Source organism: Protopterus annectens, chromosome 6.part0, assembly GCF_019279795.1.
Source record: "Protopterus annectens isolate FY-2018-M chromosome 6.part0, PAN1.0, whole genome shotgun sequence".
NCBI lineage: Eukaryota > Metazoa > Chordata > Ceratodontiformes > Protopteridae > Protopterus > Protopterus annectens.
The window spans coordinates 1,361,831,847-1,361,859,842 of record NC_056737.1 but is presented as its reverse complement, the minus strand read 5'-3'; the positions used below and the strand labels follow the sequence as shown (position 1 = coordinate 1,361,859,842).

Below are 27,996 nucleotides of genomic sequence, written 5' to 3'. Positions count from 1 at the left end.
TCCCTCACCTCCTTTAATGGTATCAACTCAACTCTCACTCACCCACAAACTAGTAAACCATCCACTAAATGTCCCATCCCTCCAGAATCTACTCCAACCCTATCGCACCACCACTAAGATCCAGCAACAAAAATCACTTGCAGATCACTAAAGCCAATAACTCTGCTGGTGAAGCACTATTCTCTTGCGCCATAGCCAAATTATGGAACTCCCTCCCACCCACAATTACCTCTGTACCATCATGCACCCACTTCAAAACTTTACTAAAAGCACACCTAAAAACATGCTGGCTATGCCCTTGCAACTCCCACTCTAATATCACCCATCCCATCCAACCACTACCTTTCTTTCCACCCCACTAACTACCTTGATTATAGCAAGCTCAGATGCTCATAAGCCTAATACTTATTATACAGCAGGAACTTCTTATTGTAACATTTGTTAATGTCTGTTATGTACTTCGCAGATAAAGATTCTAGTTGTCTACTGATGTACTATGCTCTTCATCTGTAAATATGTTTTGTAATTAATTGCTATGTTAATCAAATTGTTAATCACTATGTAATCCAATGGAACTACTGTCTGTTTATTTTAACTGTTGAGCTTTTCTCCCTGGGCCTCTGCTGAAAATGGACCTATGTCCAGTTGGACACTCCCGGTCAAGAAATGTAAATAAATAAATAAATAAATAATTAGACTCAGGAAGGCATTACTATGTCTAAGCAATTCCGATTCTATATCATAGCTCAAAACATTATTTCCTTAGTTATATCAATTTCTTCACCCAGTATTTCTGATAGAGTAGACTGCAAGGAATTTTTTAAAGTCTGCAAACTCATTACACTCCCAGAAAACATGTTCTCATTTACATTTACATCTTTCTTCTCCATCAAACCTATATCATTTGCTATCTATCCAAGGAAAAAAATTCTCTGAAGTCTACTTGGGGTATAAAAATACCTATGTAAACACTTCCAATCAAAGATCCTAAATCTTCTATAATTTCCTGCATATTTGGGAGACATACATATATCTTCCTATTGTTTCTTTGTGAATTGTTTATCCAACGTCCTCTGGTTGATTCTTATAGTAATCATGCAATACTTTACATGTTCCACTAATTATCCCTTTTTAACAGCAGCTTCTGTTTTAGATTCTACTAAATACTCTACCAGTGCTGGTCTTTCACTTAGGATCCCCCTATTTCTTTCTATTTACCTATACACTGATATTAATTCTTGATAGGGAAGGCAATCTCTAGCTTGCAGTCCAAATAAATTCTTGGCCTCTTACTATTCATTTATCTTTCCCTCTCTAATTATTTGCTCCTAATACATTGGTTCTTTTGCCATTTTTCTCCAATACATTCCTGCCCCCTCTTGCCTACTGTCTGTATCCCTAATTGCGGTCACCCCTATCTGGACAACACAGTGGTGCAGTGGTAGTGTTGTTACCTCACAGCAAGAGGTTCTCTGATTCGATTCTTGGCTGGAGTGCCTTCTGTGTGTAGTCTACATGTCCTCCCTGCGTTTGTGTGGGCTTCCACTGGGTGCGCCGGTTTCCGGTTTCCTCCCACATTTCAAAGACATGCATCTGGAGTGTTTCTCCCCAGGCCTCCACTGAAAATTGTCTTTGTTCCAAGTTAGACTTTCCCTGTACACAAATGTTAAATAATCTCCTTTCTCCATTCCCATGTTGGCTTGGTTCTTAGAATACATTCTGCTACTTTATAACAAGTATATGATTCTACTGTTTAATGAGTCTGTCAGCCAGAATAAATGTCACATGTATATATTTGTTGTGAACTGAATGGTACAAAACTGAGCAGTCTTATCCTTACCTTGGCTCAACAGTAAACCCTGTCACTATACGAATACAGCTATGAAACAATTTGAAAAAAAATTAAGCAATATTCTTACGAAAATATATCATGATATTCAGTTACAGACTGCATTTAGCATGTGATTGTAGGTACAAAGATATGTGCATAGTCCTGCTTTTGCAATGTGTGTAAATTTCATATACATACATATATAGGAGGTGTTGGCATATCTCTAGTGATGGGAAAAGTTGCTTTTATGAAAAATATATATCATTTGAACATCTTCTGTAATATTAATCCAACACAGATATGTTCTGAACATGTACTTCACTGCCATAAATAGAAATAATATAACCACCCCTTATAGAAATTAAATACAATGCAGCTCTGCATACTCTCACACTGACATGCCTGCACAAACATGCATTTGCTGTCTACAATTAGAAGAAAATATCTCAATCATCCATTCATGGTTCTCAGTGAAAGTTTTAGGAAATTGTTTGTACCCTCCAATACATGGGTCTATATTAGAACATCGAAGTTTCATAACTTTGAATGTTCTAATATCGACCCCTATTCAGCGAAAGCTGAAAACATCGAACATACAAAACAGCCAATTTTTTCCTAGGGGAAAAATTTGCTGTTCCAAAACATATACACACAACACCAGCACACCAAACAAACAGCAATCCACACACATACCCCTAAAATTTTACACCTAACCCTACACTAAACTATACACACACCAACTATCCACTTACCTTAACCCAAACCCTAACCCTAAGGTCCGTCACTATCGCACACTCACCTCACCCGTACCCTAACCCTAACTCACCTACCCTGCCCTAACCCTCATGTCCACACAATCGCACACTTACCTGAACCCGACCCGTAACTTTCCACCACAGTGCTGAAAATAACGAAGCAACAGAAATGGACAACCAAATTCTTTCCCTAGGAAAAAATGTGGTTTCCTGTTGCTTCGATATTTTCAGCTTTCGCTGAATAGGGGTCGATATTAGAACATTCGAAGTTTTAAAACTTCGATGTTCTAATATAGACCCAAATACATACTGCATTTCATCCTTACAAGCTTACCTACATCTCAGCGTTTAATTTGGTTGGGCAATTTTGTCGTTGTCAGTAGAGAACTTTTTGACGAGGCATATTTACATTGACTGAAGAGACTATTCTGTGTGAATATTTTTATTAGTTCTACTTCTGTTGTAATACCTACTTGGTGTGGATATGTTAAGGAAATGTATTGCATTCCAACAGAAGGTATGCAACCCATTTCAAAAAACAAACATAATGCAACTCTAAAACCTCACAATGATGTGCCTGGGGAAGTCTGCATCTGTTATCTATATAGAGGAAGCAGCATCTCAGTTATATTGTAATAGGTCTTACTAAAAGTTTCAGGGAAATATACATGACAGGCTTATTTTAACAAACTAAACAAAAATACTATAGTTGGACTGTTGCTTGATGTTATCTCCAGCATTTTGCCTTCATACAAACGAGGAATGTACTCACACCCTTATGGTAGAGAAGACAATAATTAATAGAAGTTATATTTCGATTTTGTCTCATAGTTGAACTTAAAAGGCCTTTTGGTTTTACTCTGAAATGTAGTGACCATGGTGCTTGTGAAATTGAAGAAGGAAGGAACTAAAATATCCCAATGGAGATGCAGAGACAAAGGCCATTATAAGTTTCTAAGTTTACAGACCTTTTCATCTCAGTCAACTGCATTTTTCTTCAAAACTCATTATCTTCTTTCGGCTGTTCCCGTTAGGGGTCTGATTTCATTTCTTCCTGTCCTCTGCATCTTGCTCCGTCACACCAACCGCCTGCATGTCCTCTCTCACCACATCCATAAACCTTACCTTAGGCCTTCATCTTTTCCTCTTACCTGGCAGCTTCATCCTTAGCATCTTTTTCCCAATATACCCAGCATCCCTCCTCAGCACATGTCCAAACCAACGCAATCTCGCCTCTCTTGCTTTGTCTCCAAACTGTCTATCCACTTAGTTTCTGATGTATCTAAGTAAATCATATACCCCAGCATCTGGCCCAAAGCATGCTGCAGAATGTATGTCCAAATGGGGTAACACAGCGGTTCAGTGGTTAACACCTCTGTTTCACAGCTGCAAAGCCTGTGGTTCAGTCCTTATCTCTGGTCATTATGTGTGTGGAGTACATATATTTTTGCCTTGCATCTATAAAAAGTTTTCTCCTTGCAATGTAGTCTCCTTACACATCCCCAAAATATGCTGGTTGATTGGCTTTTCTAAATTGACATATATATATATATATATATATGTGTGTATGTGTGTGTGTGCGTGTGTATTATTTGTCCTTGTGTCTTTATGACCCATATTGTGCCTGAAAAGTGTCTGAGACACACTACTATACTCACCTGTTAAATAAATAAATTACTTTTTTTAAATTCTTTCAAAATAAATACCTTTCTTATCTGATCTTTAAATCTTACCAGTAACTTGTTCTTGAATACATATTTTGTGTGCCCTGAAGAATCCTTGATTTCTTTGCTGAAAACCAGTGATATCTCAAAGAGGAATAAGTGCCTGTCACGTCCCTTCCGAATTAGAGATTTGGGGTCCCACACCTGGAAAGCATCTTGAAGGATTAGTTCTCCCTGAACATCCAAATTTTCATCAAACCCTAAATGGAAAAGAAAGAAAGAAAGAAAGAAAAAAGGAACCATTAAATCAGACAACATTTTGCAATAAAGCAGTTCAGTTCTTCAACAAACACTTTTTTCATTAAGAATAAGGTATAATTTGATCACCAAATCTACATTCCATATCAAAACTCTCATTGCATATCAAAAAGCTAAGCTTCCTCTGCTGTGCAAAGGGGTGAAGTACTGGATAACACACTACCTGCCTTTAATGTTGTGACCCATGGATTTTTTTAGGTACTGTGTTTCACAAGGTAGGGTGGGAAGTGAAGCAATCATGCATCTGACTGATTGTTCTTAAAGTAACAGCTTAGGCTGTTCTGCAATGTCATTGGATGGAATAATATAATGGGTGGGGTCAGGGAGCAACATGTGTTCCAATGTAGAGCACCAGTGCAGGCATACAGTATGTTTGTTCTTCCAAATGTATGTAATTCTATATCACCTCATTAAGTACATAAAAAGGCAAACTAGACAAAATCTTATTAATTCCAGTTCATGACAGTTCCTAAGACACAAGAGTCCTGGATACAGTCTCCCTAATGTGTGATCAAGTGCAATGGTGAACAAAACACATTCCTTCTGCCCTACCATTTGATGACACATTGACGGAGCTCTCAAAGAACCTCAAAAGCAATGGTTGAAGGTGAAAATGTGTAACTAATGGCTAATACACAGTCTGCTTGTGGTAAAAAATTACATCCCTATTTATATCTCTCTAGCCTGTTCTTGGACTTCTGATGGTCACAGTTGTCTAGTTCACTCAATTTCTCTTATTGTTTGTATTAGAGAGAATGTCAGTTTATTGAGAGCACCTCTACCAAATGCTGATAGAGCGAGGAAACCCTACCAAAACAACTTTCGCACACAGTGGAGTTTTCTCTTTTCTCCACTGTTTTTGACCTCAGAGTACATATACATAAATGGGGGGGGGCAGAAGTACTCCTCTACATGAGGAGTGCAAGAAGGCTTGTCCCAGTAACAAAAATACATAAATAAATTACCTCCAAGCTTTGCTGAAAACTGTCTTGGCAGTTTTGTTTTCAATTAACTACTATTCATTTTAAGTGTTATCAACCAAATGACATGATTCCTGTCATGGTATTAAAAACCCAAAACATTTGAATAAATTAAAAAAAGAGTAAACAATATGGAAAACAACAGGACTGTGGGATTCCAGGCAAGATTTAACCAGCAGTGCAGACCTGGAGTCTATTTTGCAGATGACACTAAATCTATGACTACCTCATAGTCAACATAAATAAACTCAACCAATAGAAATCATGGCAATACACTTTGTTTTTATTTATTTATTTATTTATTTTTAAATTTGTTTACAGAGCAATTTGACTCGTCCAATAATAATTTTCAGCCATGAGCTGGGCCTTGGACAAAACATGCAACTTTAATAATACATACAGAGCAATATAGAAGAAACACATAATTGTACAGTGCTGTTCAAGTGAGACACAGAAATATAATTATTAAATACATATAAAATATGAAAAGACATTTTAATATAGTCTAGTACTAGCAGTTGCTGAGTTCTGTGCTGCTAGGCCTTACAGTGATTACCTTCATTACTGATGCAGGCTGCTACTTCAAGCAAACATTTTCCTACTGGAATTTTCCCTTACGAACTAACAAAGTTAAAGTCAGCTAAAAGGGTTCAGAGAAGATATCCACTGTCCTGGAAGCACCAAAAGGCATATGTGTTTCTGTTTCTGGGTCTGGCAATTTGAGGGGCAAAATCCTGGGCTCCGTTATTTTCAGTAATAATTTAAGTACAACCAGGCTGCTTCATCATTTGTGGTTGTGGATTTTTCTCTTTTTTGGTGTGGTATCTGTACTTCATCATTTAGACCTGGCAGAAAATCTTGATAATCTCTGGGGTCAGCCTTACTTGTATGCTGCCAGAAAGCAGCTTGTTAAAGTAGGATGCGTTCTGGTCACATAGCGCTTCCAAGGAAATCTTCCCCAGATATCCTTCTACTGCAAGATAACTTTCTTCAGATGTAGAACATGCAAAGGTAGTCAAATGGGGATATAATCTGGTCATTTCTTCAGTGTACTTAGCATAACGTAAAGGGGTTGCTATTTTAACTAAATGTAACCTTTATACAGAAAATCACTAGGCAAAGACCAGGCTTCAGCTTCTTTAAAAACAAACTCAATGTCAATGGGAGCTAGAAGTAAGAATATCATAGTGACTGCAGAAGTGCATCACAACGCTGAAGAGAACAACGGTAAAAGATGTACTGTAAATCAACAAACTTCTTTTTTGGAATTAGAACTGATATACAATCAAAAGAAAGTGCCATTAAGCTTTCCGCTACCAATAAGAGAGAGGTCGCTGAGCAGAGGGGCAAATAATCAACAGATGAGAGGGAGAAGTGTTACGCGAGGAAAAAGGAAGCTACAGGAAGAAGGGATGAGTCCTTATACTATAAAAAAAGCGTTTAGCAAAGTAAGAACTTAATAGTTAATTTATCTACGCATGTTTTAACAGTGGATGAAGTGAATGTATTACAAACGGGACTCTCCTTCATACAAACAATGGATAGTGACATTACTAGTCTGATTTTGGACTTAAAAATATTTACAAGGAATGTAATGCTCAAAATAATGTTTGGTAATAATGAATGTCAAGAAAATTTGTTTAAGAAACCCAGTTTATTTATACCTAAGCAGCATTCACTTATTAATACATTTGAACAGTTGTGTATAGAAGAATTTTATAAAACTTACTATGAACAGGAAAAGAAAGAAGCTAAGTATAAATGGAATAATTTAACAGCAAATGTATACAAAGCGATGCTAGATTTACAACAGTACCCACATATTGTAATTAGACCAGCAGATAAAGGGGAACAGACGGTGCTGTTAGATAAAGATGTTTATGAAATGAAAATGAATGAAATGTTAGATACATGATTTTATGAATGTATTAATGATGTACAGATGGAACAAATGATATGTAAAGTCAATAATAAGTTAAAAGAACTACATAGTTTAGATCTCATGGATGATAGTCTTTTTAGATATTTTGAGATAACCAACCCCACCATTCCTATAATTCAAGGACAACCAACAATTCATAAAAATAAGGATAACCCCCCCTATGAGACCCATAGTAGCTGGAAGAAATTGGTGTACTGAATCCATATCCATATACTTGGAAAAGAAATTAAATCCCCTCTTAAAGATATCTGCAACCATTTTAAAAGATACAGAACACTATTATGGACCGATACCCCCTATATATGCAAGAGAAACAGGAGATAGGGAAATGTTTGTTAGTTACACTGGATGTGACTTCATTATTTACTGTTATTCCAAATTATATAGGAATTAAATATGTTAATAAAATGATGACTGAAGCTGGTGGGTATACTAAAAATGAAATGGAATTAATACAAGCCCTACTATATTTGGTCTTAGAAAATAACATTTTTATGTTTGGAGAAAATATTTATTGGCAAAAAAATGGAGTAGCAATGGGCACATCATGTGCGAATACATATGCTAATATTGTTATGGCTGTATGGGAAAATGAATATATAATAAAAGGAGCATTCAATAATAACATCATATTTTTCTGCAGATTTGTGGATGACCTTTTTCTTTTATGGAGAGGCACTACAGAACAATTAATAGAATTTGTATTATACTTAAATAAGACTACACATTTTCTTAAATTCACAGGGGCTTGTTCTAAACAAGAAATACATTTTCTAAATGTTACAATTTTTTAAAAAAATGAGAATGAAATTTGTACTAAAATGTATAAAAAAGAATGTCATGTAAATAAATTATTGAGCAATGATAGTATGCACCCGAAATTTGTCTTTAAAAATGTTACACAAAATCAATTCTATAGAGCATCTAGATTAAATGTTAAAAGGGAAGACTTTGAACATCAAATTAATGTTACAAAGAATGAATTAAAGGAAAGGGGATATAGAGATTATAGTATTAATAGAAGTGCTAATCGAATAAAAGAATTAAGACATAACAAAGCTAAACCATATTTTTCAGAAACTGTAGAACATATAAATGGTATGAGTAAAAATACCTTTGGGGCTAAGGATCTAAGGCCATGTTTTGATTATTCAAGGAATATCAGAGAATATACCAGTATTATAAATAAATACTGGAATATTGTAACTATAGATGAACAAATCAATACATTTTTGAGTTCAACACCACAATTCACATTTAAAAATAATTTATCCTTGAAAAGAAGATTATGTACTAGTAGAGCAATAAAAGCTCCACAGTCAGTAATAGGAACAGTGCCATGTAAGCAATGCACTTGGTGCAGTTATATAACAAAAGAGAAGGAATTTAAACATCCAGACATCGGTAAAGTATTCTATCTAAGAGTTAGAGCTGACTGTAATATGAAGCATGTAGTATATTTGTCTAATTGCTAAATATGTAATACATTCTACGTGGGTAAAACAGATAGGCCCCTTAAAGATAGAATAAGAGAACATATATACCATATTAGGAAGGGGAATATTTCCAATGCCTTGGCAAAGCATGTAAAATAAACCAATACTCAGCACAATTTTAAATTTAGAGTATTAGGTATTATTAATGAAAATAAGAGAAAGGGAGATATTAGAAATAAAACAGAAACTATGGAAGCAGAATGGATAGTAAGGCTCAGGGCAAATGTAGGATATGGCCTTAATGATGTTATTCCACTGAAACCAGTTTTAAAGAACAGACCATTACATAGATAGTCTATATCTTAGCTTTTTAGTATTTTTATAGGCTTATTAAATGTTTTATTTTCATAATTATCATGGTATGCATTAGAATCTGGTATTCTTGTAGAAATTAGTTGAAGTATTTTTATATATTTTTATATATTTTTATATGTATTCATGTAATATATTAGAAGGGAATGAATGTAAAGTAATATGGCTTTAAGAACCAATTAAGCTGAATATTTTAGGATATAAAATGGGTGTGTTTACTAGGATAATTCATGCAACTGAAGAAGCCTAATGGTGAAAGCGCTTGTGTGGGTACCTTACTATTAAAGCAGTTTGTTTTTAAAAAGATGGAGCCTGGTCTTTGCCTAGTGATTTTCTGTATATTTGTTCTTTGGATATTTGATGAAGACACCTGGTTGCTGTTGGGTTGTTTGTTCATAAATGTAACCTTTGTTAAGACAAGTTGCTTGACATCTTTTTTCTCTTGGGAGGTGAAGATGCTGGAGCAGTATTTAAATTAGGCTGAAGAATAATTACTCTAGTGTCTATCTATGTTCATCTGTCAGCATGTGTCAAAGAAGCCAGGAGCATTTCTTTTTTTTTGATATATTCAGGACAATAGTAAAGGATATCTAAGAATTGCTGGAGACTGTAACTGTATCTTTGATTCCTGTGATACTACGGCCAGAGGCCTTTTTCCTTAACTGCCACTGCTAAATTTGGCACTTTCTTATTATAGCGACCGTGGCGATATAGTAACATAAACAGTGAACAGGGCGAATAAGGAAGTACCATATTTTATTAAGCCAGTTCATGTTCTTGCTACGTTAACATTCACAATCACAATTCATAGGACAGTATGTTTGTTCGTCTTTCGGCTTTTCCCGGTAAGGGGTCACCACAGCGGAACTCCGGTCCGCTAATGATTGGCAGTAGATTTTTTAAGAAACGTTGAGCTGCCATCTCAATGCTCAACCTTCAATGAAGGCACGCCCATTTATGCATGTATGTCTTTCGAACGCTACCCAACCATGGGGAGGACATGCAGACTCCACACAGAAGGCACTCCCAAGCCCAGCCGAGAATCGAACGGGAGAACCTCTTGCTGTGAGGTAACAACGCTACCGCCGTGCCATCGCGGGACAGTATAATTTCAGAAATTTGACCAGTATGTAACACAGTGTCATTTGCTTTATTAAGTGACACTGCTTAACAATCTAAAATCACATGATTCAATGATGTATATTTTAAAGAACTCCTGCTGTAAGTAAGACAGTCTGCATTTGCAATTGCTCAAAATAAGTGTATTCTAGACTGCAGGATTTCTTTGCTTTATATTTAATTAAGCCATTATATTATTGTGTCTGTTGATCTGCATTTGCGCTTGTTCACTTGGAGTGTATCACAGCTTACTTATTACAGTGGCCTTACCTTTCTTTCTGTTGTACATCATTAAGACTTGTGATTTTCAAGGTTAGCTAAGGCCAGAAATGCTAATATAAGTAGCACTCTCACCATCTGGTAAGGCTACCAGAATTGGTAGAATCTATGTAAAAGAATACTCTTTTGAGTCCTGCCTTGCATCCTTAGAACGCAATTTTTCAGCATGAGATCCCCTACCCCTTAAGGCCTTACTATATTTTGTGTCCAGAATTTTCTAGATGTTTAGTGTAAGCTACCCAGGAGTTTCTAGGGTCACACATTCCTGGCAAGTATCCCCCTCCATTTTCTTTGGAATGTACATAAAAGCTCTTCACGCCAATTTGACAACTTGCACTACAGGGCTTTGGAAACAATAGAACACCAAATTAAAACTGTTACAACAACATCATCACTTTTGCAACAGCAATCCACTCATGTGGCGGGGGCCTAAAGCTCTTCCAAGATGCCAACCTTACTCAAGACCAAGATCCAAGATATTAATAAAAAGACAGAGACAGCATTAGATAGACTTTGTCTTCAAATATTACAAAGTCTATCCACAGGTCTGTTCTAGGTTAGCTAGAAAGTTAAAAGACCGTAATGCAGCACGCAACACTAGCCTTTCAAATGATGATTTAGGAAAATAAAGCATTTGACACTCAATGGCATCCTTAGCGGAATTTCAAGATTATTATGAGGGTTTGTGTAGTGAACCTACTAATGCTGGGAGCAACTTTTAGACAGGGCTAACTCATCTACAACCTTTCTGTCATTGCCTAATTTAACCCAGTAGCAGTAGCAAAGTTTTAGAAACACCATTACTAGACGGGAAGTGCTCACAGTCATCAAGAAACTGAAAGTCAACATGGGTCTGTTTCATATAACTGAAGGTTCAACTCCACAAACCTCCATTCATTGAAATGATAAGAGCAAATGTTCACTTAAGCGAATGTTCACAGTAGTGAATGTCTAAAACAGGGAATGGAGTTAGTTGGCCAATATCAGGAAATTTTCCCACTGTAGTGTGATCCCAGAGTTGGTATATATAGGTAGGGGGTGTGGGGGTGAGAATCTTTAATACATGTTCATTTTATTTTACTAAAAATCAAGTTAGTTCAAGTATGAGGGAAAATCCAGATAACATATCTGTGAAAGTGGTGGGTTTGACATATTGCATTGTGTGTGATGGTCAACTAATTCCTTTCAGGAATATTAATAGGACGTTCCTGAGTGTTGGCAAATTCTGAGTAACATCTATAAGGCTGAAGAATTAATATCCAGAAGGAAGGGTAAGGAAATGTTATTATTAAAGAAATGGGCATTCTGTCAAGAGCTTATTCACAGTACCTCTTATTAATCATTACAAATCACATCAATGACTTTAAAAATGGATGACAGGCATGTGTCAGAATAATATATGGATTCTATTTCAAAAAAGTGGAACCCGTGACCCATTATTTCTTCCTTTCTGGTCATTAAGTGTCTGGATGCATATGTGATCACATAGACTATAGGAATATGTCTATGTGGGAAGTCATGTTAAACTTCATAGTTACTATAGCCATTTTGGTGCATTCCTTGCAGTGAGACTAAATTAAATTTAACTTATTTAGAATTAACCACATTTAATTTAACTTAATTTAATGTGACTACTATTATCATACTGTTGTGTTATTATATTACATATTATGTTATAAATTAACTTTGTAATATTCAATGTTCATTCTTTGAAGGATGCAGTTGATATTATTTATCATTATCATTGTTATAGTTTGAAATAAGGCCACTGTAGTAAGGAATCAGTTTATGTAACTTAGGTTAAATGATCAATGTATATTAATGTAGCACTTTTTAGACTAAATTGCTCTTCTTTCTTCTAAAATTTTAATAAATAAATGCATGCAAAAAATGCATAAGTGGTTTTCAGATGGGATATGAGTTTGTTTCTAAAGTGTATCTAGTTAGTCTCATTTCTTGTTTCTACAGCCAGGTGATTTCGACTGGCAAGGGCAGCCTTATCAAGATTGCTTTCCCCTACTAACAGGATGAACTCAGATGCATCTAGAGTGAGGATTCTTTCTGTATTGGATCTATGAAGAGAGCACTAATAAGTGCTTGAAAAGGGTGTCGAGAACGTTTCAAGTACATGACTAGGCACCTTACTGTCCCTGTGTTCACTCGTCCAGTATTGTTCCTACATTTCCAAAGCTGTAGGAAAGTAACTTCATGTAAGTGCGCTAATCATAAAGAAGGTGTATTAGCGAATAACATACCTTCAGCTGGGCTATGGTTGCTTATGCATACTCACTAAAGGATATTGATAGGTCTAACCAAAGTACTAAATATATTTGTAGATGGACCTGGTCATAGTGTTATAGGGATTTGTAATGGTAAGGGAGTTAGTGTATTTCAAATTTTGGTGGGTACCAGCTACAAAAAAATTATACATGCTACTTCTGATGCCTCGACTTAGACTTTGTTAATTTTTACCCACTGACAAATTAAGCTGAAGTCTGCTTGTAGTTGCTTTTGGATGGATGTCATAGTAAGACCTGATTATAGAAGTAAGGAATTATCAGCAAACAGTATAAATGAAGATGCATGTAGTACAGTAGGTTACTCATTAATTGTGAGAAGATAATTGGGCCTAAACTAAACTAAACTAAATTAAACAATTTTACACTCTAGTCAATAAGGTTCTCAAGTCAGAGAAGGTGCTTCCAGATTACTTCTTCAAAGCTTGGTTTGTCAGACTATTTGCAAACTTGGAAAGTGAACATCTTCAGAATCCTAGGAACTGGAGCTTATGAAGAAGGAGAGAGGGATCAGCCATCTCAAGGGTGCTTTTAAGGTCTATAAAGAGGCTTCTGTTTAGCCAAATTATCTTCATATTTGAATATATATGGTCTGTTACTGAGCAGACAGTGGTCATGGCAATCTGACCTTAATGAAATCCATCCTGAACTAAGCAGTTTGTCCTTTGTTTATGAATTAAGTGAGTTGGTTACATAGTATTTTTTAATATTTCTGTAACAGGATAGAGATTAGAGACAAATCATTAGACTTGAAGGGAAGAGGAAGAGGAAGAGCAGATGTTTAGATGAGGAATAATAACAGAATGCTTGAACAAAGAGGGGATTATACCTAAGATTAGGGAAGTGATAAAGGTGTTATATGCATTGCTATTATTGAGAGCTGTCACACGTAAGAACAATATTTGAACACTTTCCTTTGAAAGGAGATTATACACCATTTTGCAAGAAAATGAAGTGAAATAAAAGGATGGTACAGCCTGATAATGAGCGTCAGTATTAATATGATGGGTAGTTGGTGAGGAGAACTTGGGGTGTGATAATGAAGGATGCCTAGTTTGAGAGTTAGTTGAATAAAGTTTACGTTACAAAATCTTTAAAAGTGTTAGAAAAAAAGCTTATTATAGAGTGAGGACTGTCCTTGACTTGTTGCATGTACACATTTTACTTCTTTTATGGTCTATCAATGAAGATTAGGCTGTGAGACCATGTAGATTTGCTTTACCTGTCAGTAGATAGCTTTAACTAATTTAGTATTTATTCAAAAGCTATGTGGTAACACAGTGGGGTCTACTTCACAAGACTGACTAATTAAAAAGTTGAAATTCATATGGTCAAGACCATATGGTCGACATTTAAATAAGTTGAACTGTTAGTACAGAGATCTTGATACAGTGGGGATCGGGGTATTTGCTCTTTTCCCCACTGTACTGCGATCTCAGACTTGTTATGTATAACCAGCAGAAGGTGTAGGGGTGCAGGGGGCTTGGCCCCCTGCAAAAAAAACTATTTGTCCTGTTTACTTGGCTTTTGACTTTTTCAACAAACAAGAAATTCCCCTAAAGGAATATCTCCAAATACAAAAAACACACAAGCCAGCAGCAAGCAGATAGTGTCAAAAGAACAGTTTAATAAAAACTGCCCCAACAGCCAAATGGCATCAAAAACATACCGGTTTCGGCAATGGTTAGAAACCTAGCCTTCTTCAGTGTAAATCAAGAAGCCAAAAAAGTAAAATGCTGTATTTATACAGATGTAACCATGCTGATTGGTTATAAAATTGTAAACATGTGCTGATACTCAAATACCATAAAGTAACACATAGTTTAAATGGCCATGAATACATTCAAAAATAAATTCAAAAATAAATTGAATCATTAAAGGGCTTAAGTACATACTTATCTAAATGGCTATCTTTCTCTATATTTAGATAGCATATATACAAGATGTGAAACACCAATTATACATAGGTCAACGTTCGACAAAATATGCATATATACAAAATTCATAATAAATCAGAATACATACTGCAATATAACATGAGTTAATCAATATATATATATGAAAAAAATATATATGTGTATTCTGAGAATAGGAATACCATATGTTCCACATAACATGTAATATATATTTTCAATTTATAGACTATCATTCAACCCAGGGCTGAATAATGCTCCTAATTTCGTGATCCATTTCTTTTCTTTAAGATTAAGTTTATTATGCCAACCACTCTTGATAGTTCTGTCACCAATGATTTTATCTATAATAGTAAAATGAAATTTGGCAGTACTGTGTATTAGAGTGTGTTTATATAATGCATTAGTAGTTTTATGGCATCTAATGTCACTGAGGTGCTCTGAAATGCGTAGTTTGACTGGTCTTGATGTCTGTCCTACATAAAATGAATGGCAAGTGCAACATGCCAAATAAACGGCCCAATCCGTGTTGCAATTTGCAAAAAATCTAATGTCAAAAACAGTATTGGTATTCCTACTAGTAAACTCCTTGGTTTTCAACATATGCTTACAATTGACACAGTGGCCACATGGAAAAGATCCTATAAGTCTGTCACCTAAGATAGTGGTTTGATATACTTGTGGTAGAGTAGACTCATGATGATGTTTATAGTGATTGAAGTGACCAGCCAAATTCTTTCCTTTCAAAGAAAAAAGGCACTTATCAGGAACAATGTTTTTAATCTTAACATCAGCCTGCAAAATGTTCCAATTGTCCCTAATGATTTTAGTAAAGTTGTTTGTATTTCTACCAAATGTAGTAGTGAGTCTGAGTATGTTTCTCTTAACATATTTCTTTTTATATGTTAACAAATTCCGTCTATGTAAACCCCTAGCATAATTCTGAGCCATGGTCACATATCCTGAACAATAACCACGCTCAATGAATCTATGATGCAAATCCTGAGCATGATTGACATAAGTAGTGTTCTCAGAACAATTCCGCCTGATCCTAATAAATTGCGATTTGGGAATGTTCTTTGCTATATGTTTTGGATGAAAGCTGGATGCGTGGAGAATCGTATTGTATTGGGGGAATTTTCTATGGGTTTCAGTTGTCAGAGTGTTGTCATTTTTCTTAGTTACCAAAACATCCAAAAATGTAATGGCTTCCTGATCATAAGTAATAGTAAATTGTATTCCCCAAATATTATCATTCAGGTATTCCATAAATTCCTGAAGATATAGAGTATCCGATCTCCACACCATCCAGCAATCATCCAAATATCTACGCCAGATATCTATTTCCGGCAGGAACAGATTATGAGTATCATCGTAAATCATAATCTGTTCAATATAAGCCATAAACAGATCAGCGTAAATGGGGCAAAAGATGCCCCATAGCTGTACCTCTGATCTGCAGATAACATTCCTGGTTGTAGAAAAAAACATTCTTAGTCAAAACATGCTCAGTTAAGTTCAACAAGAGAGTATTGAAACCAGGTTGATATAATTTGGATGCATTGAGCCAAAATTCAATTGCATCAAGTCCACCCCAATGTGGAATATTAGTGTAAAGTGAACTTACGTCCAAGGTACATAGTAACCATTCTTTATCTAATTGCATATCATTTATAATGCTCAGAAATTGAGTGGTATCCTGTATTCGTGATCTTATATATGGTAGTAATGGCTTTAAATACATCGTTAGGAATTCAGAAAGAGGTTCTGTAATCGACCCCATGCCTGATACAATCGGCCTTCCAGGTGGATGTAAAAGATCCTTATGTATTTTGGGTAGAAAATAGATATATTGTCTAGTAGGATCAGTAATTGTTAACTGGTAACATGTTTTTTTGTCAATAATACCATTTTCAACAGCAGATTTCAAAAAGTCATCAATATCCTTTTTGAAGACCAGGGTGGGGTCCAGTGGCATTTTAGTATAATATTTGACATCATTCAATTGTCTATGTGCTTCAATGTCATAAGCACACCAATCTAACACTACCACTGCCCCTCCTTTATCTGCGTTAATAATAACTAATTCTTTATTGTTAACAAGTTCCTCTAGACAAGATTTTTCACCATCAGTGATGTTATTAGGCATAGGTCTCTCATAATTATGCTTAAAATGTAACTCACTAAGTACACTTCTCAAAAAAAGGTTGACAGCTGGATGCATAGGAGGAGTGAAATTAGAAGCATGATATTTGAAACTTTCTTGTTGTGAATGTGTAGTATCCCCTTGTTCCTGAAAAAATAATTTTAGATTAATAAGCCTACAAAATGAAAATAGGTCATTAGTAAATGAATCTTCTGGAACAAAAACGGGAATAAAGGATAAACCTTTATTGAGTAGAGATATCTGTTCATCTGATAAAATAGTGCTAGAAATATTACATACATTATTTATTTTTTGGTTAGTATCTCCAACAGGTTCTGCAGACTGGTAACTTTTTGCTTCCTGCCCCCTCCTCCTCCTACCCCTGTATTCCCTAAAGGGGATACATAGTTTTACGTTTGGGAGTGGGGAATCCATGGTGGACTGTGTGTCAGTATCTGTACCAGGCGAGGTCTCCAAATCAGTAGACTCAATGTTGTTGCTATGCCCTTTTAATATGGACGTTTCTTTAAATTTAGAGGCTTGCGTCTTAACACTCTGTCCTTCTTGGAATCGGACATGTCTAACAGTCTTAAATGGTTGACCCGTGTCATAGTCCGAGATATCACGAAAACTTTTTAAGTTTTCTATCCTTTAAAATCATATCAAAATTCAACAGTTCAGTACTCAGTTTAGATAGTAAAGCCTGGAAGAAAGTTTCATTTTGATAATGATTACATTCCTCAATCAAATTCAAAACTAAAGTAGTTTCACTCTCAATGATTCTAGTATAATGTTCAGATAAAGCTTTTACAAACTTCATCGAGCATTCTTGTTGTATATGATTCCATTCAGTAAACTATCATCAGGACTTGCCACCAAGGGCTGTATTTTCACTCTGAGACCCCTAGGGCAAATGCCCTTGGCCAAATATGCTTTCAATAGTTTGTGGTGCCAAACACTGGATCTTAAAGCCTTCATATTTTTATTAAGTGCAACAAATTGTTGTTCACATTTCTGTTTTAAAGAGATTATGTCTCCTGGGGCAGTGGTATCATTTCCAATGCCAAATGCTGCAATATCATCTTTATCTGATGATAAATCCAATAGAAGCTTTTGGAGATCCATATTATCACCCAAATTATTCTTATATATAACCACGGCCTGTATATCAAAATCAAATAGTCAAACAATAATCAGACAATAATGGCTCAACACCATAAATCTAAAATTAGTTAGTTGTAGCCACGTCTAATACAGGTCAATAATGGTATATTTGAAAAAAGTCAAGGTAAAATGCTTGGCCCACAAATAGCATTTATTTGTTAATATTGAAAGATATACAAAGGTGGTCCCAGAAGTGAAAATGTATAATTGGAACACAATGATCAGCCTAGAATCAATGGAGTGAAAATAATAATAAAATGTTATTGTGTATATAAATATACTAGAGTTGTTCAAATGTTATCGACCATATCATGGACAGATACTGACTTAGTCCTATAATCCCTTGTAAATTGTTGATTTATGCTATATAAACTAAATCATATAGGCACCAAAAATTATTGCTATATAGAGTTGTAAAAACTGAATTGCTTATTACAAAACAGTAAAGCAATATGAATCTATCTTGTCTGTACTATACTATCAAAAAGATAATTGTAAACAAACAAACAGAATTGTTACAATAATTTGTTGACATTGGCCCTTAATAAGTGTATAAACTAACACCACTTAGAATGTAAGTATTTATAAAGTTTGAAAAAACAGGAGTTTGATATAACAAATTAAGGACATAAACCCTACATCACTATGTTTCAAAAAATACTGTTGTTATTAAATCATATGAAAAAATCAGAAACCATTAATAACTGAGTATGGCAATTGCAATTTGTTTATGCTAAAGTTAAATTGGTCCTAATATTCAAAAAATTCAAAAACCAAACCTCAACAAAAGTCCTATATTAACATCAGGTTCTCCCTATAACAAATAATCAAAGGTAATTCACAGTCCCTGCATACAATGATGTTTATCAGCCGATGTAGCAAACATTTATGAATATATACTGGAAGTCAATCAAAAGACGGAAAAAATAGATTCCGCCTACCAAAGAGTGTATATAAGTTATTGACATAAAGTTTGTTCACATTAGCCCTTAATGAGTATGTAAAAATAAGACTAATTGCAATGTAGGTATTTGCCAGATTTGAATATAGAAAGCTTAATATGGTAAAAACATGAACATAAGCCCTACATTACCGAATCAATCATAAACTGGTGCTAACTAAGTTATAATAATTGCAATTTGCTTATACCACAATTTAAATTGGTCATAAGAATCAAAAACCTAACCTAAACAGTAACGGTATGTGAACATAAAGTTATGCCCATGAAAAGTAATCAAAGATACTTAACAGCCCCTGCATACAATGATGTTGATCAGCCGATGTAATAATCATATATTAGAAATCAGTCCAAGAACGAAAAAATAGGTTGCACATACCAAAAAATGTATGTAAATTGTTAACATAAAATACCATATAACATTGTGTCCCGTCAAATATCATCAGGAGCAAAAGATGAATCATGTATCTCCAACAATTGTATGACAGTTCGAGAGTTTGTCGAAAAATTATTCAAACCCTGTTCAAATGTTGTCCACAAATAGCAAACCAAAGAATAAAAAATGGCTGCTATAGAGATTTAAATGTATCAGTTATTGAAGTTCTCCAACCGTCGATAGCCCGAACACCACAACACATACAGTTCACATCAATACAAAAAGGCCATGTTGAAAAAATAAGGCCCAACCTATATGTCCAGCCGTTGTTAGTAGAAAAGATGTTCAATACAATCACTAATATGAGATGAAATCATGAGTTCACCCAATTCGTGTATTAATCCGCTTGCCCAAAAGTCTATACCAGCAGTAATGTCCCACGTACTTCAAATATAGAATATGTGACAACCCTAAAAAAATATAATATGGTTGCAACTATATAAACTGAACATATAGTTCCAGATGATATGGCCCAGTTCACGATGGTTTCCCCAAGAAGCAGAGGAAACATATGCAAGTAAAATGCTTCCCTGCACATACAGCTTTCAACGACTAACACCAAAATTTGGTTCTCCAAAAACCATATAATGCACTACTCACTTGTGATATCCATACCATGAATACTAGTCGCCATAGATTGTAAAAATAGTTGTTCGATTCCCCTAGGTCCAATGGTATAGGTCGTGTAGAAAAAACAACACTAAACGGAATCGCAATTCACCCGATGCATATATTCATGTACCAACACTCTGAGATATACATAGGCCACGCCAAAGATGATATCCATCACGTAAGTGAAGATAGTCCAATCCTCATACAATAATACGTTATGAAAAAGCAGTATGTACACAAACACATTCAAGAAAAGAATGTGAAGCAGCCCAAATGTTACAAACTCAAGTCCAAAAACTTAGACCAACCGCATGGTCACAGATTCAGCGACACAATCCACCATGGTTCTCCCCCAGCAGGAGCAAAAGGAAGTGCAACAAACAAGAAATTCCCCGCCGCCGTGAGGAGCCGGCTTCTTTCAAAGAATATCTCCAAAAACAAAAAAACAACAAGCAGCAAGCAGAAAGAACAGTTTAATAAAACTGCCCCAACACAGCAATGGCATCAAAAAACATACCGTTTGATAATGGTTAGAGAAAGCTAGCTTCAGTGTAAATCAAAAAAAGAAAAAAAAAAAAAAAATGTATTTATACAGATGTAACCATGCTGATTGGTTATAAAATTGTAAACATGTGCTGATACTCAAATACCATAAAGTAACACATAGTTAAAATGGCCATGAATACATTCAAAAATAAATTCAAAAATAAATTGAATCATTAAAGGGCTTAAGTACATACTTATCTAAATGGCTATCTTTCTCTATATTTAGATAGCATATATACAAGATGTGAAACACCAATTATACATAAAATATGCATATATACAAAATTCATAATAAATCAGAATACATACTGCAATATAACATGAGTTAATCAATATATATATATGATATACTGCCAAATTTCATTTTACTATTATAGATAAAATCATTGGTGACAGAACTATCAAGAGTGGTTGGCATAATAAACTTAATCTTAAAGAAAAGAAATGGATCACGAAATTAGGAGCATTATTCAGCCCTGGGTTGAATGATAGTCTATAAATTGAAAATATATATTACATGTTATGTGGAACATATGGTATTCCTATTCTCAGAATACACATATATATTTTTTTCATATATATATATTGATTAACTCATGTTATATTGCAGTATGTATTCTGATTTATTATGAATTTTGTATATATATATATGCTATCTAAATATAGAGAAAGATAGCCATTTAGATAAGTATATGTGTTACTTTATGGTATTTGAGTATCAGCACATGTTTACAATTTTATAACCAATCAGCATGGTTACATCTGTATAAATACAGCATTTTACTTTTGATGCCATTTGGCTGTTGGTTTTTATTAAACTGTTCTTTTGACACTATCTGCTTGCTGCTGGCTTGTGTGTTTTTTGTATTTTGACTTTTTCAAACATCAATCATATGTTCTTGACCATATGAATTTCCACATTTTAAAAAGCTGATTATCTGAACTAGATCCACACAGTGGGTGGTAAACCAGTTGTAATTCCCTTCTTAGAAACGGAATAAGAAAGACTGACAGAGATCTGATGATTGTGAAAAGATTTGGGAAGAAGTTGTGAAACAGACTGGGATCAGGTAGGGGAATGGGTGAAGCACAGGTAAATTAGGACCGGTATCAGGAATATTATGGGAACGACAGATGTACCCGAAGGGGAGGAAGGGATGAAGGTGGGGTGATGCCTTGATGGGTTTGAGTGAAGAAGAATTGAGGGGAGTAAGGAAACAGTATTCAGATTTGGCAGAAGACACAGATAAGCAGCACCTCATCAGTTTGTTATCCACTGGGAAAGGAACACATCAGAATGCAGAGCAAGTTTTTTTTTTTTTAACAAAAAAATATGAAGGACTTATAAAGCACTAGCAGTGTTGGGTCAACTCTATGGCATACAGATATGATGGATTTGCCAGTGGTACAAAACACCAGCTAAGCTATACAAGATGGTACTCTTGGAACAGGATCAGTGTTGGAGCTATGAGGAGACAAGGACCAACCAACTGCATACTGTAACGGGACTACAGGAAAGTATGTGCTTTACTGAGAGGGGCAGAAGCCATATGAGAAGCTGTTTGGGAATTTAACTTCTTTGGAAGTTGAAACAGATGTCTCTTCAGGGATCGGTGGGGCATAGTACAATTTGGGGGAAAGCATGTAAGAGGTTTGTCATTAACAGCAGGTTGGTTCAAGAGAATAGCTGCAAAATGAAAGGTGAGAAGATGAGTACAGGAGTCTTTCCAGAGGCAAAGAATAGAGTTGCTAGAGAAAATGTTAAGGGGAGTTTGAAAAAAAAAACAGCTAGTAGTAAAAATGAAAAACATTTCTGGATTATGGAAGAATATGTAAGAGGTTTGCTAGTAATAGCAAGTTGGGTCAAGGTAAACATTGCAACAGGTGGAGAGATGAGAAGGATACAGGAATCTCTACAAGGCAGAGGATAGTGTTGTACGGGAAAATGATAAGGGGCTTTGACTCAAGACATCAGTTGTTAAAATGAAAACCATTTTTGAAGTGAGGGGACAGCATCATGGGGAAGTTAGACATGGCTATGGATTAGACCGATTTTTCTGTAGGGACAGAGGAGATAAATATTTTCCTATAATAGAATATGTTTTTCAATTTTATTTTATTTTTAGCAGATGTTAGTATTTATGCAATTTGCATTGAATATGTTGATATGTGTGACTTAATCGTAATTTACTATTTAAAACTCCAATAAAAATTGCATAAAGAAAAATTCTCTCAAGGAATAGGAACTGAGCTTTGAGATTTTTTAGTTTTAACAACTTTATTAAAGGCAAACATTCTCCACTTTTAAAAAGTTCCTTTACAGAATAATTATTATTCAGTCGACTGTTCCTACCACTTACTTGGCCTGTTGCTAGGGAGCAGACAAACCTTAACACAAGCTGTTAGTCTAGAAAAGAGAGAAATTTAATTATAAATGATCTTGGCTTCTGCCAAGTTGTTGTAGAAAAGAGACAGAGACCTACATTCCTTTCCTATTCCAATGAGAGTTAAGACAATATATTTGGCATTTAAGTTATCAAGAAATCAGTGATGTTTTGTCCCTGTACATCTTTCTATAGGCTATTTATTTTACATTACTCCAGTGGGTCACATGTTCAACGCCTTCCACTTTTTAACACACGTATTGATTGTTTTATTTACAAAGATGTACTGCAAACTCATGACAGTGTCTGCATCTGACAAAGCCTCTTCCATTACTGCAGCCTTTGTACGATGCTGTGCAGCACAGGACTTTACCTCTTTATGCCATGTTGTGTAGAGAGATCTGATCTGCTCGGCTAAATTTTGAATACACTGTACTACTGAAATATTATCTAGAGCTGGCTTCTCAGTGAATTCACTCTTAGAATACTAGTACAGGGATTTGCATTCTTCACTAGTACCACAAGTCTGATATTGCTTCTTTAATGCATAACTGCGCCTATCCACGGGGCACCAGCAAGCACTTTCTTGCACATCCAGGAATAACAATGAAGACAACATCAATGCCGCTAACAAACAATATACAAGTACACAACCCAACTTAAAGGGAATTCTAACAGCCATGCCTAGACTGACGAGCTGCCTATACACTAAGGGCAGTGGAAGGATATTCCTGACCTATTAAAAAATGGTCACCTTCTAGAGCCGTAAAAATGGCAAGAAAATACTGATGATATCGAACACCAAAGACTCTCTTTGATGAGTCCTGTGAATTCTCAGAATCACAACCAGTAACCACCAAGGAGGAAAGATCCAGACTGTTGTCCAAGGACAGAAATTGCAAGCTAAGTCCTGAAGTACTAAAGTGTCACAAAAATTCAGTAATCATTTGAAATATTAAAAACACAGAAACTGAATGACCAAAAAAAAAGCTGATTTACATATACTAAGTCTGAGATGGCCATTTTTTGTAATAGTCCCTTTTCTTTGAGGCACTGCAATCTAGGAGTTAGTATATAAGCTTAGGTTGGGCGGTGTGAGGGGCTTGCACCCCACACATCAAGGGATGAGGGTGAGGTACCCTCCTGCAAAAAAAGAAATTTAAATGAGAAAATCTAGGTTTGAGTTTCAGTTTTTTCCTGCATTTCTGATATTTTTTCAGTGTGTTGGCACTAGACAGGGGGCCAAAGAAGCCTGAAACCCAGAGTCATGATCAAAGCAGTAGCTCTTGGTTAAAGCGTACACTAAAGACCAAGCAGTCATGGTGCAGATATATGTAAAGGAGACATTCTTGAAGCAGGTATCGATGGCTTCTACTCTCCTATTATAGTGGATACTGACAATGTTAACCAGTGAGCATTTAATTGTCTCATGGTAAAAACAATGTCTTCAGCAATAAACATAAAAAGTGTCTCTGTGGTAACAATGTGCTCTTCCATGAGTTCAGAAAATAAGATGAACGGTTGGTCCATTCTTCTAAAGTCAAACACCTGCATCAGAGAAAACCTAAATTGATACCGCACAATTAGGATGTGAAGGACACACCAATCTCTGGTTTCTGTCCTGACAATGAAAACACAGACATGAAAGGACTGATTCAGAGATTAGGTTCATAGGCTGGTACTAGGCTATCAGCCCTAGGGCCTATACAAGCCTAGCCATAACAATTCCCTGGCTATTTCTTCCCACACTATTTACTTCATGGGACCCCTGTCTAGCAGTATAACTCAGAAACTACTCTTGGAAGAGACAACGGTTCATTTTAAGGTATACCCCATCTTTGTGAAAAGTGAAGTATGGTTCCCTACACAAAGGCCTAAAATCCCAAGAGGTGATGGACAGCAGAAAGAAGCATTTCCAAAGAACAAACTTCATCTCCACTGATAAAGTGGACACAAACAGTAAATGAAAAAAAATTACAATGGACAGAAATAGCTGATGTATGCCCCTTAGCTGTGAAATAAGAGAGGCATAAATCACACAGGCTTCTGGAGTAAGTCAAGACCACCTGCATGACTCCTTGATTGGGACGACTTAGAGTACTACTACACTTCAAATGGGAAGGATTCCCAATTGGAAACACATGCCTATTCACTGGAGGTCATTCTTAAAAAACTTCTACGACCTAGCCAGACGTTTCAGCAGGAATAGGGGTCTATATCAGGATTCAGGTTATGAGGTGGAGACAGCTGTTACTTCAATTGAGAGGACATCTTTGTCTAGGACTAAGACGATTTCCAGTACTGGCATGCCTGTCCATAACCCTGCCCTAGCCACCAGGAGTTGAGAAGAATGAGTTTTGGTCTTCCTTCCATGCACTTTCTGATTAGCTGTTCAATCAGTGGGAATGATGGTAAGGAATGCTCAAATCTCCTATGCCACACAAAGGAAAACATATCCACTGTCACACACCCCTTGCCTTCATAAACTGAGCAACTTAAAAGGAAGATCACAATCTATCAAGTGGCAAACTGATCAATCTCCAGGCTGTCTCACCTCCAGAAGACTTATACCATATAAGACCTCTTAATCCTGGAAAAGTGGCTGAAATATTCTGTCAGCTTGTTAACTTATGCAGGGATACGAATGGCTGAAAGAGTGATGCCACTGTCTGTGCCCAGTGCCAGAAAAGCATAAGTTCCCTGCAATGGTGAAACAACCTTGTGACACTTGCTAGTTTAGATATATTACAGTGGACTGGTTGTCTGAATTAATGATCTGCAGTTCTTCAGGTCCAGGAAGTTTTCTTGAAGCTCCATCTACTTAATTTGGAACCTCTCTCCAGGAGGAAACCACACCCTTGTAATATGTGGGAGTCAAAGTGCACTCTCCACCTCGCAATTGAACTATTCATCATCAGAATCATCAGGCCTGACTGAAGAAAGGGGAAAGTCCACCAAAGTGTCGGTGAGAATCATCAACAACAACAGAGCCTAACTATTGACAGGGATCTGGTCCATGAGCACATGGTGGCTCTGAAGCCACTGGCACTTAACTGTCCAGTGCTATGTGCACATCACAAATGTGTAAATGATACCATGAAGTACATGGCAGCCATCAGCCCTATGGGACAGAGCAGAATCTATGGCTGGACCCTGTGCTGCCTCCTATGCCAAGCTGCCACAGCCATGAATTCCTGAACCCGCTCCCAGGTGGGAATGACTGGTACTGGAAAGTGAAAAGCTTCATGCTTACAAAGGATATCTGCTGAGACAAAACTCCCAAGTCTCGTGATTTATGGTCACTTCCAAGGTCCACATCTACTCTTCTATTGAATCCATTGATGAATCAAGCAGAAGCCAGTCATCTGGATAGAGGAACACCTACAGACTCATTTCGTGCCAGGTTTTGGGCATTACTGTTAACACAATTAAAGATACTCCTGGTTGTAAAGAAAGGCTAGAAATGAACAATGTCCACTCTGGCTTCAGTAAACTGGAGGAATCTCCTGTGTTGACCCCAAACACCGATGTGCCAGAAGGAATTCAATATACCCACTGACATCATCCAGGTGCCTTGCAGGAATGGAGGTAAGACACTTTAAAAGTGAACTATAACAAAGTTTTATATTGAAGTGTTTGGGACTATGTCCATCATTTTGTTTCAGAGTTTAAAAAAGTATTATATTTTGATAAAAAGTAGCTAGTAACTTCAAATAAAATGACTTTGTGCATTACAAAGTTCCTAACAAAGTGCACTGTACTGTTAGTGACTATAGCCACAAATGTAAGTCAGGTATATGACTGGACAGTAGGACAAAGTTCCTAACAAAGTGCACTGTACTGTTAGTGACTATAGCCACAAATGTAAGTCAGGTATATGACTGGACAGTAGGACAAAGTTCCTAACAAAGTGCACTGTACTGTTAGTGACTATAGCCACAAATGTAAGTCAGGTATATGACTGGACAGTAGGACAAAGTTCCTAACAAAGTGCACTGTACTGTTAGTGACTATAGCCACAAATGTAAGTCAGGTATATGACTGGACAGTAGGACAAAGTTCCTAACAAAGTGCACTGTACTGTTAGTGACTATAGCCACAAATGTAAGTCAGGTATATGACTGGACAGTAGGACAAAGTTCCTAACAAAGTGCACTGTACTGTTAGTGACTATAGCCACAAATGTAAGTCAGGTATATGACTGGACAGTAGGACAAAGTTCCTAACAAAGTGCACTGTACTGTTAGTGACTACAGCCACAAATGTAAGTCAGGTATATGACTGGACAGTAGGACAAAGTTCCTAACAAAGTGCACTGTACTGTTAGTGACTACAGCCACAAATGTAAGTCAGGTATATGACTGGACAGTAGGACAAAGTTATTAACAAAGTGCACTGTACTGTTAGTGACTACAGCCACAAATGTAAGTCAGGTATATGACTGGACAGTAGGACAAAGTTCCTAACAAAGTGCACTGTACTGTTAGTGACTACAGCCACAAATGTAAGTCAGGTATATGACTGGACAGTAGGACAAAGTTCCTAACAAAGTGCACTGCACTGTTAATGACTACAGCCACAAATGTAAGTCAGGTATATGACTGGACAGTAGGACAAAGTTCCTAACAAAGTGCACTGCACTGTTTGTGACTACAGCCACAAATGTAAGTCAGGTATATGACTGGACAGTAGGAGCACTTAATGCAATCACTACCATTGAAATGCTGTGTCAAGGTATTATAATTATTTTCAGATTTCCAACTTTTATAACCCATTCACAACCACACATTTGAGAACTACACTACTTGTATGACTCCAGAGTGCACCTTTGCAGGTAGTTTTCC

At 36.1% G+C, this 27,996-nt stretch overlaps 1 protein-coding gene across 3 annotated transcripts in view; it reads right to left on the bottom strand.

Moving 5' to 3' along the window:
• The window catches only part of KALRN (kalirin RhoGEF kinase), a 4,346,166-nt gene that overhangs the window by 1,341,965 nt on the left and 2,976,205 nt on the right, over positions 1–27,996 (bottom strand). For all 3 annotated transcript variants that reach the window (XM_044074926.1, XM_044074921.1, XM_044074920.1), the window contains exon 30: positions 4,320–4,510. In XM_044074926.1, the coding sequence (XP_043930861.1) occupies positions 4,320–4,510 (191 nt within the window). The remainder of the gene's footprint in view (positions 1–4,319; positions 4,511–27,996) is intronic.